This window comes from Melospiza georgiana, chromosome 2 (assembly GCF_028018845.1).
Source record: "Melospiza georgiana isolate bMelGeo1 chromosome 2, bMelGeo1.pri, whole genome shotgun sequence".
Lineage (NCBI taxonomy): Eukaryota > Metazoa > Chordata > Aves > Passeriformes > Passerellidae > Melospiza > Melospiza georgiana.
The window spans coordinates 25,476,825-25,491,653 of NC_080431.1; the positions used below are offsets into that span (position 1 = coordinate 25,476,825).

Consider the following 14,829-nt stretch of genomic DNA (forward strand, 5'->3'; position numbering starts at 1 on the left):
TAATCCCAAATAGCACAAACATTTCTGGATCCTTCCTTCTTTGATAGTATTTCCTGCCTGTGATCCTAGCTGCAATACTAGTACTGTATTTTGTCATGAAAGCATACATTAGTACAGCTAAATAAAAGAAAAATATACAAGTGGGCAACTGCTGGCAGCATCAGGCAGATGGGGCAAAGTGGAGCTTCACTTGAACTAGTCTAATACTGGTTATTGCTTAATTTTCAATTAAGTGGGGATACTTCTGTGGACTTTCTTTTGTCCCCATCTCCCGTGTCCCTGCAGTTTCATCATTGTGCAACAGCAGAACATTACTTAGTGTATCACAGGGATTTTTCTTCTGTTTTTTTCCACATGTGCATCAGCACAGGAAGGGCAGTGAGTGACAAGGTCACAGAATATGCACTTGGGAGACCTGGATGCAGCTGCTTGCTGATGCTGGAGGCTCCAGCGTGATGTATGGCTGCTCTGTGCTGCAGCTCTGAAATGTCAGGGCTTTTAGTGCTTGCTTAATATGAGCTTATCATGAGGGTAGATATGGTGAAGACTGAAAAACACTTAGAGCCAAGGTAACGTGAATCATACCAGTTCTTAAAATAGAAAGCCCAGCTAAGCGCTCGGAGGTTTTTCTGCTCAGTCATATTGGTGAAGCATGTGCTGCTCCTGTTTCTCACCAGTGCCTGGCGTGCCTGTGGCTGCAGTCTCCTTGCAGATAGATTCAGGAAACGTGGCTGTCTTTGGGTGCTGAGCCCCCTGGGCAGCCAGCCCCTTGTTTGCCTGGCTTAGCATAGGGCATGATGACCTCTCCTGGTCCATTTTAGTAGCAGTGCACCACATCAGTCTTTCTTCAAAGCCAATGTTGTCCTTAGCTTTGTGTAGTAAGTGGACTTTTCGTCTTTTGTCCCTTGGTTCTTGAATATTAGTGTTTAGTCAGGTATGAGGTTTCTTCTGAGGAAGCCCTGTAAAACAGATAAAACATGTTCAAAAACTGTGTCTCTCCAGATGAGGGCTCTTCCGAGCAGGTGAGCTTCCAGAGCCGGAGGAACTGGGGTAGGTGCTTTTCTGTGGCCCTTGGTGCAGGTGCAGTTTCAGGGCTGTTATGTGAGCTGGCCCTGCCTCCTGGGCATTTCCTTCAGGGCTCAGTTCGCTGCTGTGTTGTTTCCAACAGCCTGACAAGAGACAGTTTATGTGATACTGAGCAGAGGAAGTGAGAGCTGTAGTGGCATCCTTCTGTTGACAGTGTCCTGCTGGTCACCTCAGCAGGTGGTGGTGCTTGTTTGTTCAGTATCAAACAAGCACCACCACTTCCCATTGTGACTTTCCCCTTGGGAACTTGTTCCTCATTTCATCATGCTGGAGACTTCCTTGCTCCCCCAGGGAGGGACCTACAGCACTGAGATGGACCTGGCTGGGGTGGGCAGGCAGAGTACCCTGCTGAGGGCTGTGACTCCCTTTTCTGAGGGATGGACCCTCCTTTTTGCCTTTTCTCTGCCTGGGAGCAGTGCCAGGAGGAGGGTGAGAGGAGCTGGGAGGTGGGTGTGAGGGCTGCAGCCACACAGACACACTTCAGGCGTGTAAGCGTGGCGATGCCAGGCAGCACCAGACTGCTTGTGGTTCTAGGGAAGGAAGGGATTTGGGGTTGTTTTCTTTTATATTAAAAGCAGACTTGCATTCAAATGCAGTATGATGTTTTGAAGAAAATGATTTTGTGTGTCCAAATCTCTGATGCTGTTTTAGGAAAATGATAGTCCTTTTAATAAACAGCTTGTATAAAACCAGTGTTGTGTTCAGGAGTAGAAAACTGATAATGAGGTCTGAAGCAGAGAGTAGCTCAGAACCACATACAGAGTGGTGTATTTGATTGAATTAATGACAGTCTGGTGTGGTTTATTTTTGTTTTAATGGACTGCCCAGATCAGTATTGTCTTAAGGATGCTAATGCTAGAACTGCATGTTTAATTGACAGAAGTATTTCCATGTTAGCCTGGCCCACCTGGCTGTTCTGTGTACAGGCCAACACGTATTTTCAAAGATGAAAATAAGGCTGCTCAGTCAGTGCTGGGTGTCAGGAAAGCACTGGGAAGACAGTGCAGTGTAATATCTTTATAGCCTCTTGGAGAGTTTCTGCTGAGGTAATGGCGGCACTGCACGTGTTGCTGGTGATTTGTTCTTCTGAGGATTTCTGGTTTTTAACAAGCTGCTTGGTGTGAGGCAATTTAGAAGGCCTCTGGTGTAAATCTGCTCCCCTGCCCTTGCAGTGGGTCAATGCATGGATGTAGTAGCAGAAATTAAAAACTGTACTTCTGTTTTCAAGATAGGAAAGGTACTTGGGGCATGCTGTATTTTATCATGTTGTCAAAGCACGTTATTAATGTGAAGTAGCATCATTTACCCTCTTTTTATACTTGGAAGGCAAAGTGATGGTCATTAAGTTCTTTGCACTAGACTGAATGATGGATCATCGTGGTAGAAGGGCACATGAAGTGATGTCAGGGTTCCCTTTTGGCACATAATCCACAATGAATGTGTGTATGTGATTATATTTGGGGTTTCTTTATCCTAGTTTTATGGTCTCTCAGATTACTTCAGTCCAGTTCAGAATTTAACAATTTCAAAGGGTAAGTCATATTGGAATATGGTGTTTTGGACTACTTCTTTTCTTTTCCTTTTTAAACCTTCAGTACCTTTGAGGCAGCTGCCGAATTGCTTTATATAAAGATGCAACATCCAAGGAAGACAGAGTTTGAGACTGTCTTGTTGCTACTGCATTTCATATAGACCCAAGTTATTAGCCAGATTCCTGTAATGTGCACTTCCTTGCTTGCTGCAATTACTTACTGCCTAATGACAAAGGAATTGGCTGTTGCTGGTACTGCTGCTTCTAAAAACTGGCGCATTCCTCCTTTGTTGAATTACAGATTATTATGTTAATTGAGACTTAGTATGGAATAGTAGCAAGAAAAATTTTACTTTGTGGTGAGCCCAGAACAATCTTCACGAAACAATTCCTTATTTTATTTTGAGAGTTAGGGGAGACTAGAGTAGATGTGGTCACTCTATTATGGACTTCTTGAGTACAGTAGGAGTATACTACAAATTTTTAAGAATTTTCTGGTTAGAGTGAAATAAAAAAGCAATCACAGAATTGTTAAGGTTGCTACTTAGTTTGCTGATCATCCTCTTCTGTGACTTGTTTAACCTTTCAAACCTTTTCAGTGTAGCAAATATTGCTACATCAGGTTCTAAGTGAGTATTTTTTCCAGTTTATATAGCCTTTTTGTGAGATTGGATAGGATATTAAAAAATAATAATAAAAAACCCAAACACGAGTGATCTCTCTTCCTCTAGTTATTTGAAAGGTTGCATTAACTCTATTCATATTTTGTAATTTCCCTGGCAGTTGACTATGAAATCTGACCTATTTAAATGGTTTTACTGTACTACATTTCCTGGAGACCTTTCAAGATAATTTGCTTCCTAATCTAAATTTAACAGTTACATAAACCACATTTTGGAGACTTGGAAATTGCTACCTACTGCCTCTGCCTTTTTCTTTTTTTTTCCTTTTTTTTTGTAGACAAGCCATATTGTAAAAATGTAAGTACAGAATTTTAATCTGAAATTTGCATGTAGCCTGTCATTTGGTTTTCATACATAGATGCTGTTTTTCTTTTTAATAAAATGAAGTAGGTTACTTTTTGTCCCACTTGAAAATTTCCATAGTGTTGTGGCCAATTCCATTTTTGTCAGGCTATTTTAAGATGTGAAGAAGTAAAATCTCACAGGTCTAGGTTATATTTGCTTTACAGTTTCTTGAATTTTCTGGTTCTGTCTTTTCCATCTTTATAGGTCCTAACAGGTACTGAGTAGTGTATGGATGTGTTTAATCTTTGTCTGCAGCAAACTGAAGCCAGGAAGCACGGCTATTCCTTGGAGATATTGTTTTGTTCAGAAATCTTGGCTCTCTGTAAGGATTCATTTTGTGTGCTTGTCACTGATGTCTTGCCTAATATGCTGTACAAATGCAGACTGTGATATCTCATGCTTGTGTCTGCTGTTACTGATGAACTATGCAGAGGAATGCATTAGGAAAAGTAGCTAAAGGTAATAGTTTATTTGGTAAATTTAGTTGTTTACGCTGATGCAAATTGAAAAAATATTTGTTTGTCTTGTTTCTACAGATATTTGAAATGGGTTTTTGTTTTGGATAAGGCTCTGAAATTTTGTTACCTGTCTGCTACTTACATGTGCTACTTGAGTGATTTTTTTTTTTTTTTTTGAGTAATCCATGGTAACTAGCTTTTGAAAAGTGGGAAGTGCCTTAAGTCAGTGCTACATTGATTTTCCTCAGGGGCAGGAGAGAATGGTGGTGGAGGCAAGTGGCTGCTTCTTGTTCACTTTAGCAGTGCAAGTACTCGTGAATAAGCAAAAAGGAGCAAATAAAACTTAGAAATCATTAATTACAAAACATATCCCTTAGATTTTTGGAAATATCAGTGTTACTGTCTTAAGATTGTTGCATGTGCTGGCTGAGGTGTTGATTCCTCTTAGCTTGGGATTCATGTTTTAATTTCAGCCAGGCGTGTGCAGGGTGGCTTTTTCCTGGCTTTCCTTGAAAGTGCAGTGATGTGTTGGATACAAGCATCGATTCTGTCTCCAGGGCAAAATTCCCAATATGTACAGCAGCCTTGTGGAAGCCAGGAAAAGCTGGCAGCATAGTGCTGCTGTCTGTGGCTGAGGTTTTCCTGGGGTTGTTTTCTGCTTAAACACACAGAGAGGTTCAGGGCATCTTGACCTGTGTTCAGTTGTTAAGGTGACAGCAGGCAGTGATGCTGATTTCTCTTTTTTAAAGTTGCAGTTCATGTCTTAAGCTGTTTCAAACAGATTGGGCATAAATGTGCAGCCATGGCTTGGCAAGTTAGAAGTGCAACAGGTGTAAAATATGGTTCAAGTTTAGGAATAACTCTACTAATTCATGTTAAAAATTATGCCAGCAAATGTTTCATTGCAGTAATTGCCTGGAGAGTTGAACATCTTTTTCCTTGTGACATGATGATTTCTTACTGCTGCTTCTGTTTTTCAGTTTTCATTTAGAAAATCCCTGAAGGTGGACATCTTTAGAATTTGTATATGTTGTCCTACAAGTGATTAATAAGATGTTAGTCTCTCTGTGGACTAAAAATGAAAAAAAAGGGGGCAAAAGCACTTAATATATTGTGTTTGTATTTTTAATGGTCATTTTTGAGGTAGTCTGTGCTTGCCTATAATGTCTGTGTGCTCTTGAAGTCCATAGCCCAAGCACCCCTACTGACTTTGTAAGGTAGTGAGAGTCATGACCTAGTGACTGAGAAAGGAGGATTTTCTCCAGGCATTTTGGGGGGAGGGGGTACAGCTGTGTCTCATCTGCTCTGCAACAACGTTTCAGTCTTGAGGTGCTTTATACTCCCTGAGCTTGTACATTGAAACTGCAAGAAAGTGTTAATGTTAAAACTTAAGTCTGTGGAATCAAGAAGTTCATCGTGTCCATTTGCAAAATGCCTGGACAAACTGAAGGATGCCAGTCTGCTTTGGGGCTTTTGGACTGAAGCTGGGAAGGGTTGACATCAATTTTCATGGGGGAGGAAGGGGTGTCCCCTGAATTCCTGAACTGAGCAGCTTCTGATTCTTCTCCATTCTTCAGAGGCAGGTGAAGTGAGGCAGGAGCTTTCCCACGGAATGGATGTTTTGGGATCCCTCTCTAGTGTCTAGAATGGAAGCGTCATTATCAGGGAGCCTTTCTGATGAGCCCTCATGCCTTGGGTGGAAGTGAGCTGGAAGTTGTGTGGCAGTCCCAGTGTGCACAAGGGGACAGCAAAGCAGTTCTGTGTTAAACAGAAAAGTGAAATCCCCTGTAGAGGTGGTCTCTGCTGAATGCTGCTCAGGCTCTGTGTCCTCCTGCATTGTGTGGGGATATAGGGTGAACTTGTAGCCCATTAGGCACTTAAATAACCTGACTTACCAGACACTCCCCACCTGTAATTTGTTGTAACTGTGGATTTTTATACACTGTTAATATTGCTGAAAAAATGAGGAATCCAGTACTATTACTATTTTGGGCTTTTTGCCCTCAATGACTACTACTTCTGTTTCTGTCTGCTATCATGGAGGTGTAAATCTCTTCCCTGAGCTGCTACAAACCCAGTTCTCAAATAACAGCTTGTTACTTTTGTTTAGTGTGTGTTTGTTTGTTTTTCTACTCTCATGGAGTTTTTGGCAGAGGTGAGCTTTCTGTTCTAAAGGTTTTGTTACACTTGCCATTTCTATGTAAGAGGTCTTTGGAGTGTAGGCATCTCTGCTCTTCCTTCCTAGCTGCCCAGGCAGGAGTCCAGGCTTCCTGGGTGTTCTGTCCTGTAGTTGTCTCTCTCAGCCTCATGTTTGAACCTACTTTAATTGAATGCTCATGTTATACTTTGTAGATAGCTGCTCTTAGTACAGAGTGAAAAAGTTTTATTGCTGCATGTTTATATAGCCTGTAAGAGATGGGAATCACCTGCCACAGGCTTGCAACACCTTTTAACAATTGCTCAAAAATTCACCTGGACATAAAACCAAAGCAAGTAGCAAGCACTTCCATTTCTTGCTAAAATGAGAGTAAGATTTATTTGCTCTCGATTAAAATCCATGCCTTTTAATTTCACAAGTTGACAATATGAAAGTAGTCATGTACACCTGCCTTCAGTACTCTGCAGCAAACTTCAAGTCTGGTGTCCCCCAAAACATATAAAAAGACAAGTCCTTCTGACCCAAGTGCCTTCTACATGTCAAACAACTTTTGTCCAAGAGCTTCATGGAAGTTTCTTCATCTGTACAAGCTACCTTATGTTGCTTGCTGGAAGCAAAGCCCTGTGGTCTTTTCACTATTTAATATTTGATGTTGCTGTTTTCTTGGACACTGGTCTGCACATGTAGCATGGCTGCCTTGTCTCCCCTATGTTGCTTGAGCTGTGAGAAGGTGAATTAATGTGAAATTGTTTGTTATGTAATGGAATTTTATACCTTGCTTAAGTGATGATGCAAATGACATTTGTCCTGTGTCTTTTTTTCTTCCTCCCCCAGGGTAAATACCTGACTCAGAAATTCTGTATCTGCTTTCTTGATAACTGGAAGCATTGCTTCCTTTGTCAGCTTTCAGGAGTGTGGACAATGTCTTTTTGTATAACAGGTTGAAAGGATTGATTTAAACTTGGAGTGATCACTGCATTTAGATTCAGTAAACTCACTCTCTTAAACACAAAGACTGCTGAAATTTTCCACTGAATTAAACACTTGTGCTGCAAACAATTCAATTTCAATCTCTTCAAAGCCTTTGGGCAGGCTTCTCTTATCTGGAGATCTTGTTTATCCCGTGGTATTTAGATAATCTCAAGAGCCATTGTACAGTAACTAATGTGGAGTGCTTATCAAATGGGATATTCAGCTGTATTGCTTTTTTTAATGGCATGTGGTTATGTTTAAGCAATGAAGCTGTTTACACTTCAGGTGTAGCCAAGCTGGCACTTAGAGTACTGCAGACATTTCAGGTTCAGCTATCTGCAAGCTACTTGAGCATATCTTCTGCTTAAAAAGAAGCAAAAAAAAAAAAAGAGTTCTTGTATATTCCTTTAGAATTACTTTTTACTTCTTTTCTTTATTGATTTTCTCATTCAATCCATTACAAACATAGGGGTGATTTTTATTTACTGCTATTAATTGTAAACTGTTATTGAACCTTAGTTAACAAACGTAACATTGAATGTTATAGAGTGGCAGGACTAATAAGAATATAGATGGATTTTTCTTGGCACTTGTTTAGAGTATATAGCTGATAACTGTTTTGATTTTTCTTTTATTAAGTAGAAATGCAGAAAGTTCTTCCCCTCTCTCTGTAGCATTACATGTTCAAAATTGAATTTCGAAAAGTTCAAAACCTTTTTTTTTTTAATGCAACTGGTGCAGTGCCACTGAAGTATTTCTCAGTGATACTCTTGATCACTTCTCAAACTTCTGAAAACCACGTTGCTTGTGAAATAAAGGGTGGTCAGATGACTTAAATGGCATCAGTCACTGCTTTCTATGATTGTCACTATTTAAAATCTGCCTTTTGCTTTGCATCGATGCCTTAAGGTTTCCTTGTGTTTTGTTTGTTTGTTTAGGTTTTTTTAAGGTGTGTTATATTTCTAAATCCCTGCCTTGCTGTGCATCCACCTTATTTCCTGGCCTCCACTGTCTCTCAGCTAGCTCCTGCCGCCATGGCAACTCTTGCTCCAGCTGAACAGATGGGACATTGAGTGGAGCAGTGCACGCTCATGCCCTGCCGGGAATCAGCTGGCGGCTTGCACTTCTTTCTGCAAAATTAAAAGCAGGCTCTGCCCAGCAGAGGCATGCTGGTTTTGAGGGTGCTCAGTTTCACAAATAGCACTGTGATCTATTAGTTGCTTGCAGAAATAAAACATAGTGACTGGACTGGGATTGTTTCTATGCCCAAGGCCTCTTCAGAGGAGCTTTGCCTTTAGTTAGAAGAACTTGGCATCAGCCAGCAGCCAGTGATTTTCTGGTAGAACAATTGCCATCAACTTGTTTTTTTTTTTCTCTTTAGGATGCGTCAGGATGAAACGCCACAGGCATCTAAGCACCAGTGACAGTTCAGACAATGAGAGTAAGTAATACCTGCTAGTTTTTTCTTTGGTCTATCACCCCCTTGTGGTTTCCCTCTGTGGTTTGAGGGCGAACTGTTTAACCTCTTAAAATTTCAAAAAAAATGTTTCTTGGTGGATTTCTTTTTGCATTTGTGGTCTTTGGTCTTCTGAATCATGTTATAGGAGGAGAATAAGGCAAAGGATCTTATAAGGGGAGTTCTGAGTATACTTAGAATTTCAAGAGAAACTTGTATATCTTTCTCATTTATAGTTGGCAAGAAGAAATCTGTAAATCAAGAGAAATTTTACTGCCCAGGGTTCTATTCTGTGATTATTTTTCTAAAAATAACCCCATTGTCTCATGGTATGCAGAGCTTCAACATTAAAATAGTTGGGGGTGGCAAGCTTCTTGAGCATTAATGTGTTAGAATTATAATCAGTACCTTGATTGCTATGTTATCTCATACTGGTTCTTGATCTACTCCATTTCTCTCTGTTCAACAATTTAGTAAAGTTACACTTTAAGTGTTCCTTGGCAGACATCTACCTGAATATCTTCCCATTTTACCTGCCAGAAACCCAAAACATAACAACCCTGTGTGACAGGGTCTTGTTTGTAGCTTATAAATCTGTGCCTACCTAGTAGCTCTGTACATAATAATGATTCATTGTCATGTTCACTGCAAGTCATTGATGTATCCTCTGCTAAAATAACATTTTGCCAGAAACATCTCAGATATCGCACTATGGATTTTTTGCATCTCTTGTTGGCACATTTTAGTATCATTGTTTTTTTCTTCAGGGTTTTTTTTTTTGAGCATTTTCAAGCTCTGTTTTACTCTTCCTTCCACTTTGTTTGAAGGGAACTAAATGAAAGAAAGCAGTCTGTCTGCTTGTTTCTGTTTACTCATGCTTGTGTTGGGCAGAGCAGAGTGTACCCATAAACTTGGTGTGCTGTGGTTTTATAAAGAACGAGTGGAACAGGAAGAGCTGAAATTAAGCCTACAGACTGCCTAACAGGTTTTTTTTTGCCCACATCTTGTCAAAAATTATAATTCAAGAGATTGGAGTGCCTTGTGTTTCATGGGAAAATAAATGAATTGAACCGAGCTATAATGATCCTTTTTTATTTCTTCTTTTTTTTTTTAACAGGTCCTTCCACTTCCTTTTCTTCTTGTTCAAAATACAGGAGCAAGTCAAAAACACCAGCAAATGAACAAAAGAAGCCTGCTGAGGTAAGAACTGGGTTGGTCACTGGTAGTTTTCTTTCATGCAGTTTTCATGTTTCTAAGCCTTGAAGGAAGCGAGATATGGATCTATTGCTGGTGAGTCCTTTTGTCACCTGTCAAATTCTTTGTGAACCCTCGTTTTCCTCACTGTGTGATTATTATAGGAGCTCTGATGTGTGATGGTCCAAAATGACTTATGGCATTTGCAGATGGTAATATGTACTTTGTTCTTTCCCTGGAATTTTAATATCATTTTGAAATTGGGAAAAGCTGTTATGGTTTTAGGAGTAGAAAAGTGGCTAATATGTATGTGTTTGGGAAGGATAATGTCTGCTTCAGGATGAAACAGTGGGACACTTAAGTGGGTAGGATATGTATATGCAGTGTTTGCTACTTTGTTACTCTTGGCTTTTTACTGTCAATGTAGCTTTTTTGTGTACTCTGCCATCTCCACCTGTTAGAGTATCAACACTTACCACTGTCACTGGACCTGTACTGACCTATTTAATAAATTGACATTTTTGCACAATCCAGTGCCCAAAGCCTTCCTGTCGACCATTCCATTGGTAGACCCTCCTAGTGGAAGATTTGTTGGCTGCCTTCTCCAGATTTTATGCTTGCTTTCTTAAGGGCTGAAGTCAGATGCCAACTACAAATTTGAGAAATATTTCTTGTAGTTAATTCCCCTTACTTGTTATCATATTGCCTCTGAATGAGTCCTTCAGAATTTTAGTATGAGTGCTGAAAAAAGACTGACAAACCCCACTTTATTTCTATAGAATTTAAGGTAATTTACTATATCAGCAGCTTTTTACCTGAGTGGTTACTGCTGTGCAAGGTTGTGTGAAATATGTAGATCATGCTCTTATAGCTTAAGCTATTCAGCAAATATGCTTTGTGCTTCTTTTCTATATGCTGCTAACTAGGTGGTTTTGCTGTGGTAAGAACAAGGTAAATGATACAGCATGTGTCATTTCTCTGGAAGCTTAATTCTCATTGCAAGTCAATTCAAGAAAACTCAATTCTAAAAGAAAATGCAAAAATGTTAAAAAAATAAAATTGACTAGAACTAGCTAGCTACCTAGTGTTTTATTTGCAGCCACCAAGAAGGTTAAGAAACACCCTCTAAGCTTTTTGCCTTTAAGATGTTATGAGGATTATGGTTCTGTAAGAATTTAAATCTTAAAGCAGCTTGTGGCTACTGAGGTCTTGTAAGTGTTGCTCATGTGTGCCTAGGCAGTAGCTTTGTTACCAGTCAAGCTGTGCAAATGGGAGCTGAAGCACATGTTTTGCCAGGCTTGTTGCTGTTTCAGATACATGTTGGTGCTAGTCCCTTCTTTCTGTCCAGCCATCCAGTTTTATTCTTGTATCTCTTCATCATAGGGATTGCCCTGTTACAGCCTTTTCTGAGTTTGCTCTATTCTTCCTCTATGTGCACATGTACGTTAAAACAAGAATTATGAAGATGTGGTCCAGCTATGTAGCATAAAAGTTTTCTGTTTACATAACCTCTAGGAATTAAAATGAGCAGTGTTTTCAGTTCCTCCTTTTCAGATCATCTTTGCTGCCTTTTACCAGTTCCAAGGCGAAGTGTTGATTCCTTTAATGCTTAAAATATGAAACTTTGAAGAACAAAACCTGGAATATACACTTGAAATTTCAAAGTCTATTTCATAATGTAATCCTTCTAGTAATTCTGGAATTTCTTTGTCATATTTGATTTAAGGTTCTAAACCTTGGGGGGGGGTTGGAAAAGAAGAAAAAAAAAGGAAAGAAATCCCAAACTTTAGAACATATCCTCTTTGGAAAGAGTGTTCTGAGTACAACATTTAAAAGATCCCTGAAATTAGTTGAGTTCTCCTGGAAAGGGAGTGGAAGGGAAGGTGACAGTAATACTGTACCTCTTGTACATAAGACTTCTGGCTATTGTTTATGTTTTGCTTTTATTCCACTAAAAGCAAGCACTCCCTCCAACCCCTTGAAAAGCATATGCTGGGAAGTGTAGTATACAAAATGCTTTTGCCAGCAGAGCATTGAAATTGGTTATTTATGCATCAAGTGGTGACAGGGGAGCAAAGCAAATACTGAAAAGGGACCCCACTACACATCTAATATCTATTAGATAGAAATTTAAATTTTCAGGCTGACAGTATCTCTTTAGCAAGGCCTCTCTGTCACAAGTTGGCATTGCTCTCCTTTCATTCACCTCTGCTTGCCAGACAGCAGGCTGTTTCTTGTGTTAGTGATGCAGAAAATCTAGAAGGTCAAAGCTATAAATAGTTGTTTAGGAATATTTTTGTTCATGGTCTTCATACATTAAATTTTTTTTTCATGCCAGTAAGCCTTGGTTTTTCAAATAAATTGCATGTGAGTATATATGCTTTCTTCCCCTTCCTGTACCATCACCAGCCCAACCTGAGTACCTGGGTTCTCTCCAAACAAAAGCTTGGGTTTGGTGCTCCAATAAGCAAGTAGTGAGAATATGTCCAGTTCAGGACTTATCTGAATATGCTGGTGTCCTCTGAGTTTGCCTGTAAAAAGTGATGAGTGGCTGCATCTCAGGACTGCTTGAGTTGGCCGTCCAGGTGCTTTGGAATCCAGGTGGGTTTGGGAATGGCCTCAATGGAGCGAGGTTGTCTGGTGTTAATGCTGGGCCAAGAGGTGTTTGTTACAGTGCAAATGTCAAAGCCCATTTCCAGAGCCTGTATCAATCCAGAAGAGATTGATTGATTGATTGATGTTAGTGGGTTGGACCTGGTTTCAACTTACTCCAGTTTGCTCCTTGGAGAAGAAGGTGAGAACAAGGGAAGCCTGTAATGATGCTTCTTCAGACCGTGGTGCTTCTGTAGGTAGTGTCAAAAGCAGGGCTGTGTCTCTTTCTCACTGCTCACCTTCTGGATTGCAGTCTATCACAAACTACTGAAATGGTGACTTCAAAATTCTGTTACTCAATTAGTTTAGCATTTACTGTGAATAAATAAACTGTGTTGAGGTTAGAGGCACACCAGTAATTCAAAGTCATAGCTGGTTTGGAGACTTTTATGATGATGTTGGCTGCATACCATTTGTGGTGTTGCCCCTCAGTGGATTTAAACATAGACAGGAGGGACTCACAGCCTTCTGCAGTAGGCTGTGTGGGAGCAGCAGGGTAGGAGACATTTGGATGTCTGGCTCAGCATGAAGCCTGTACTTGGCAGTTTCCTGTCTCCATGAAAGCTGAGGCAGAAAATGATGGCAGAGTAGTGGGAGTAATTTTTGCAGGGAAAATGCATTAGCTGGACTGGCCTGTATGACTGACCATGTCTTTTCCCTTATGCTTGTGGGGTCAAAAAAAAGCCCAAGAGATCTTTATGACACTCAAATTTATGTATATCTTTTTTTCAATCCTGTCTCCTCCTTGAAAGTGCAAAGAGGTTAAGTTAGCATTTGTGCTTTTTTTTAAACCTTTTCCATATAACATGGTAATATTTTACTGCTCTTTGCAAATAGAGTTTCGAATCTCACAGCAGGAGTAATTTTTAATCCCTCATTGCTGATTGTGACAGCTGTATTATCATGTGAAATGCAGCTTATCTTCCAAAAGTAAATGGTCTGCATTCATTACTTGGGTACGTGAAACTCTTTTTAGTGCATTTAACTGCCACATAAATTGCAGGTCTTGATCCTGAGAAGCAGCCTGTAAGACTAGACTCTTGGCAGCAAATGGACTCTTTTTGCAGTTTGAAAGTGCTTTATTTTGTTCTGTGACTGAATGGGCAACGTGATTAAACTATATTGCTTTGCATGCACCATGTGTAATAAGAGACTGCCACTTCTATGTGCATGCTCACTTTAAAAAATTCTGAATTATCTGGGATGTGTACAGGCTTCTCAAGACCTCTGGGAAGCATGTGCTATCCATGAGCTACTTTTTAGCCTGCTTGGGTTAGTTGTTTTTTTAAAAAAAAATACGTAAGGCTGGAGGTGCAAACTCATCAGTTACTTCTATGATTTTTTTTTCCTTTGAGATACTGTCTCAGGCTATTTGAACTCTTTAGGAAGAGGTGACCCAAATGCAGAAAGGTGTGGAAGAGCTTGCTTGTGAAAAAGCTGAGCTATTTTACCTTTGAAGTGAATGAGCAGGCATAACAGTAAAGTGTGAATGGGTTGGAAACAGCAGAGCTAGAGTGCTTCAGTCCTGCCTGTCCTTGTGATGGAAGAACTGGACAGAAAAGGCAGCTATGAGCATTGAAAAATGAGGCCAAAATTTGAAAAATCTGTAGCAATTAAAAGGATATCCTTTTCATGCAATTAGGCTGGGAAGCTCATCTGCTACAGGAAGAGGTTGAGACTGAGAATTAAACAAGATTAAAAAAGGAATTGGACAGATGATAGCAAGTACAGATTTTTAAAAATATCTGTATAAATTAATACCACTTTAAAAATTGATTGTTAGGATTAACCCCAAAATCCAAAGCTTATGTCTGATTAGCAACCAGAAGGAAACTTGACATGTTCTTGCACATTCTTCTGGCTCATGAGATACTGTCAGAGACATGATGTTAGGTAGCATTGATTAAGTATCCAGTTTCCTGGCATTTCCTATACATGCTTACATGCTTGTAAAAGGAGGCTTGGAGGAATCATGGCTACTTAAATGAAAAGTACAATATTTAATTTACTTAAGCCCTGGATAATTAAGATAGTTTTAGAGAGTAAGGGGTTTTAATATTAGGATTTACTGCCTTACTTGCCCAATTGTGTGGATGTTTGGGAACTACAAATTTAATTCTACACATATTCCTGACTATCACAGCATTTTTAACATTTTAAGTTTCTCAGTCTAGTTGGTATATGTGCCTGGAACTGTAGCTTCATTTCCATTTGAAATTTATGTTGCCTTTTATTTTCTTTGCTGCCAAAAATTGCTCAACCAACCAAAACCCAAAGCAAACCTGCCTTAACTT

The 14,829-nt window shown here is 39.8% G+C and overlaps 1 protein-coding gene across 4 annotated transcripts in view; it reads left to right on the forward strand.

The window, feature by feature from the left end:
• JADE3 (jade family PHD finger 3) overlaps positions 1-14,829 on the forward strand; it is a 64,360-nt gene that overhangs the window by 23,086 nt on the left and 26,445 nt on the right. For all 4 annotated transcript variants that reach the window (XM_058018693.1, XM_058018694.1, XM_058018691.1 and 1 more), the window contains 2 exons: positions 8,615-8,674; positions 9,807-9,889. In XM_058018693.1, the coding sequence (XP_057874676.1) occupies positions 8,626-8,674; positions 9,807-9,889 (132 nt within the window). In that variant the 5' untranslated portion in view covers positions 8,615-8,625. The remainder of the gene's footprint in view (positions 1-8,614; positions 8,675-9,806; positions 9,890-14,829) is intronic.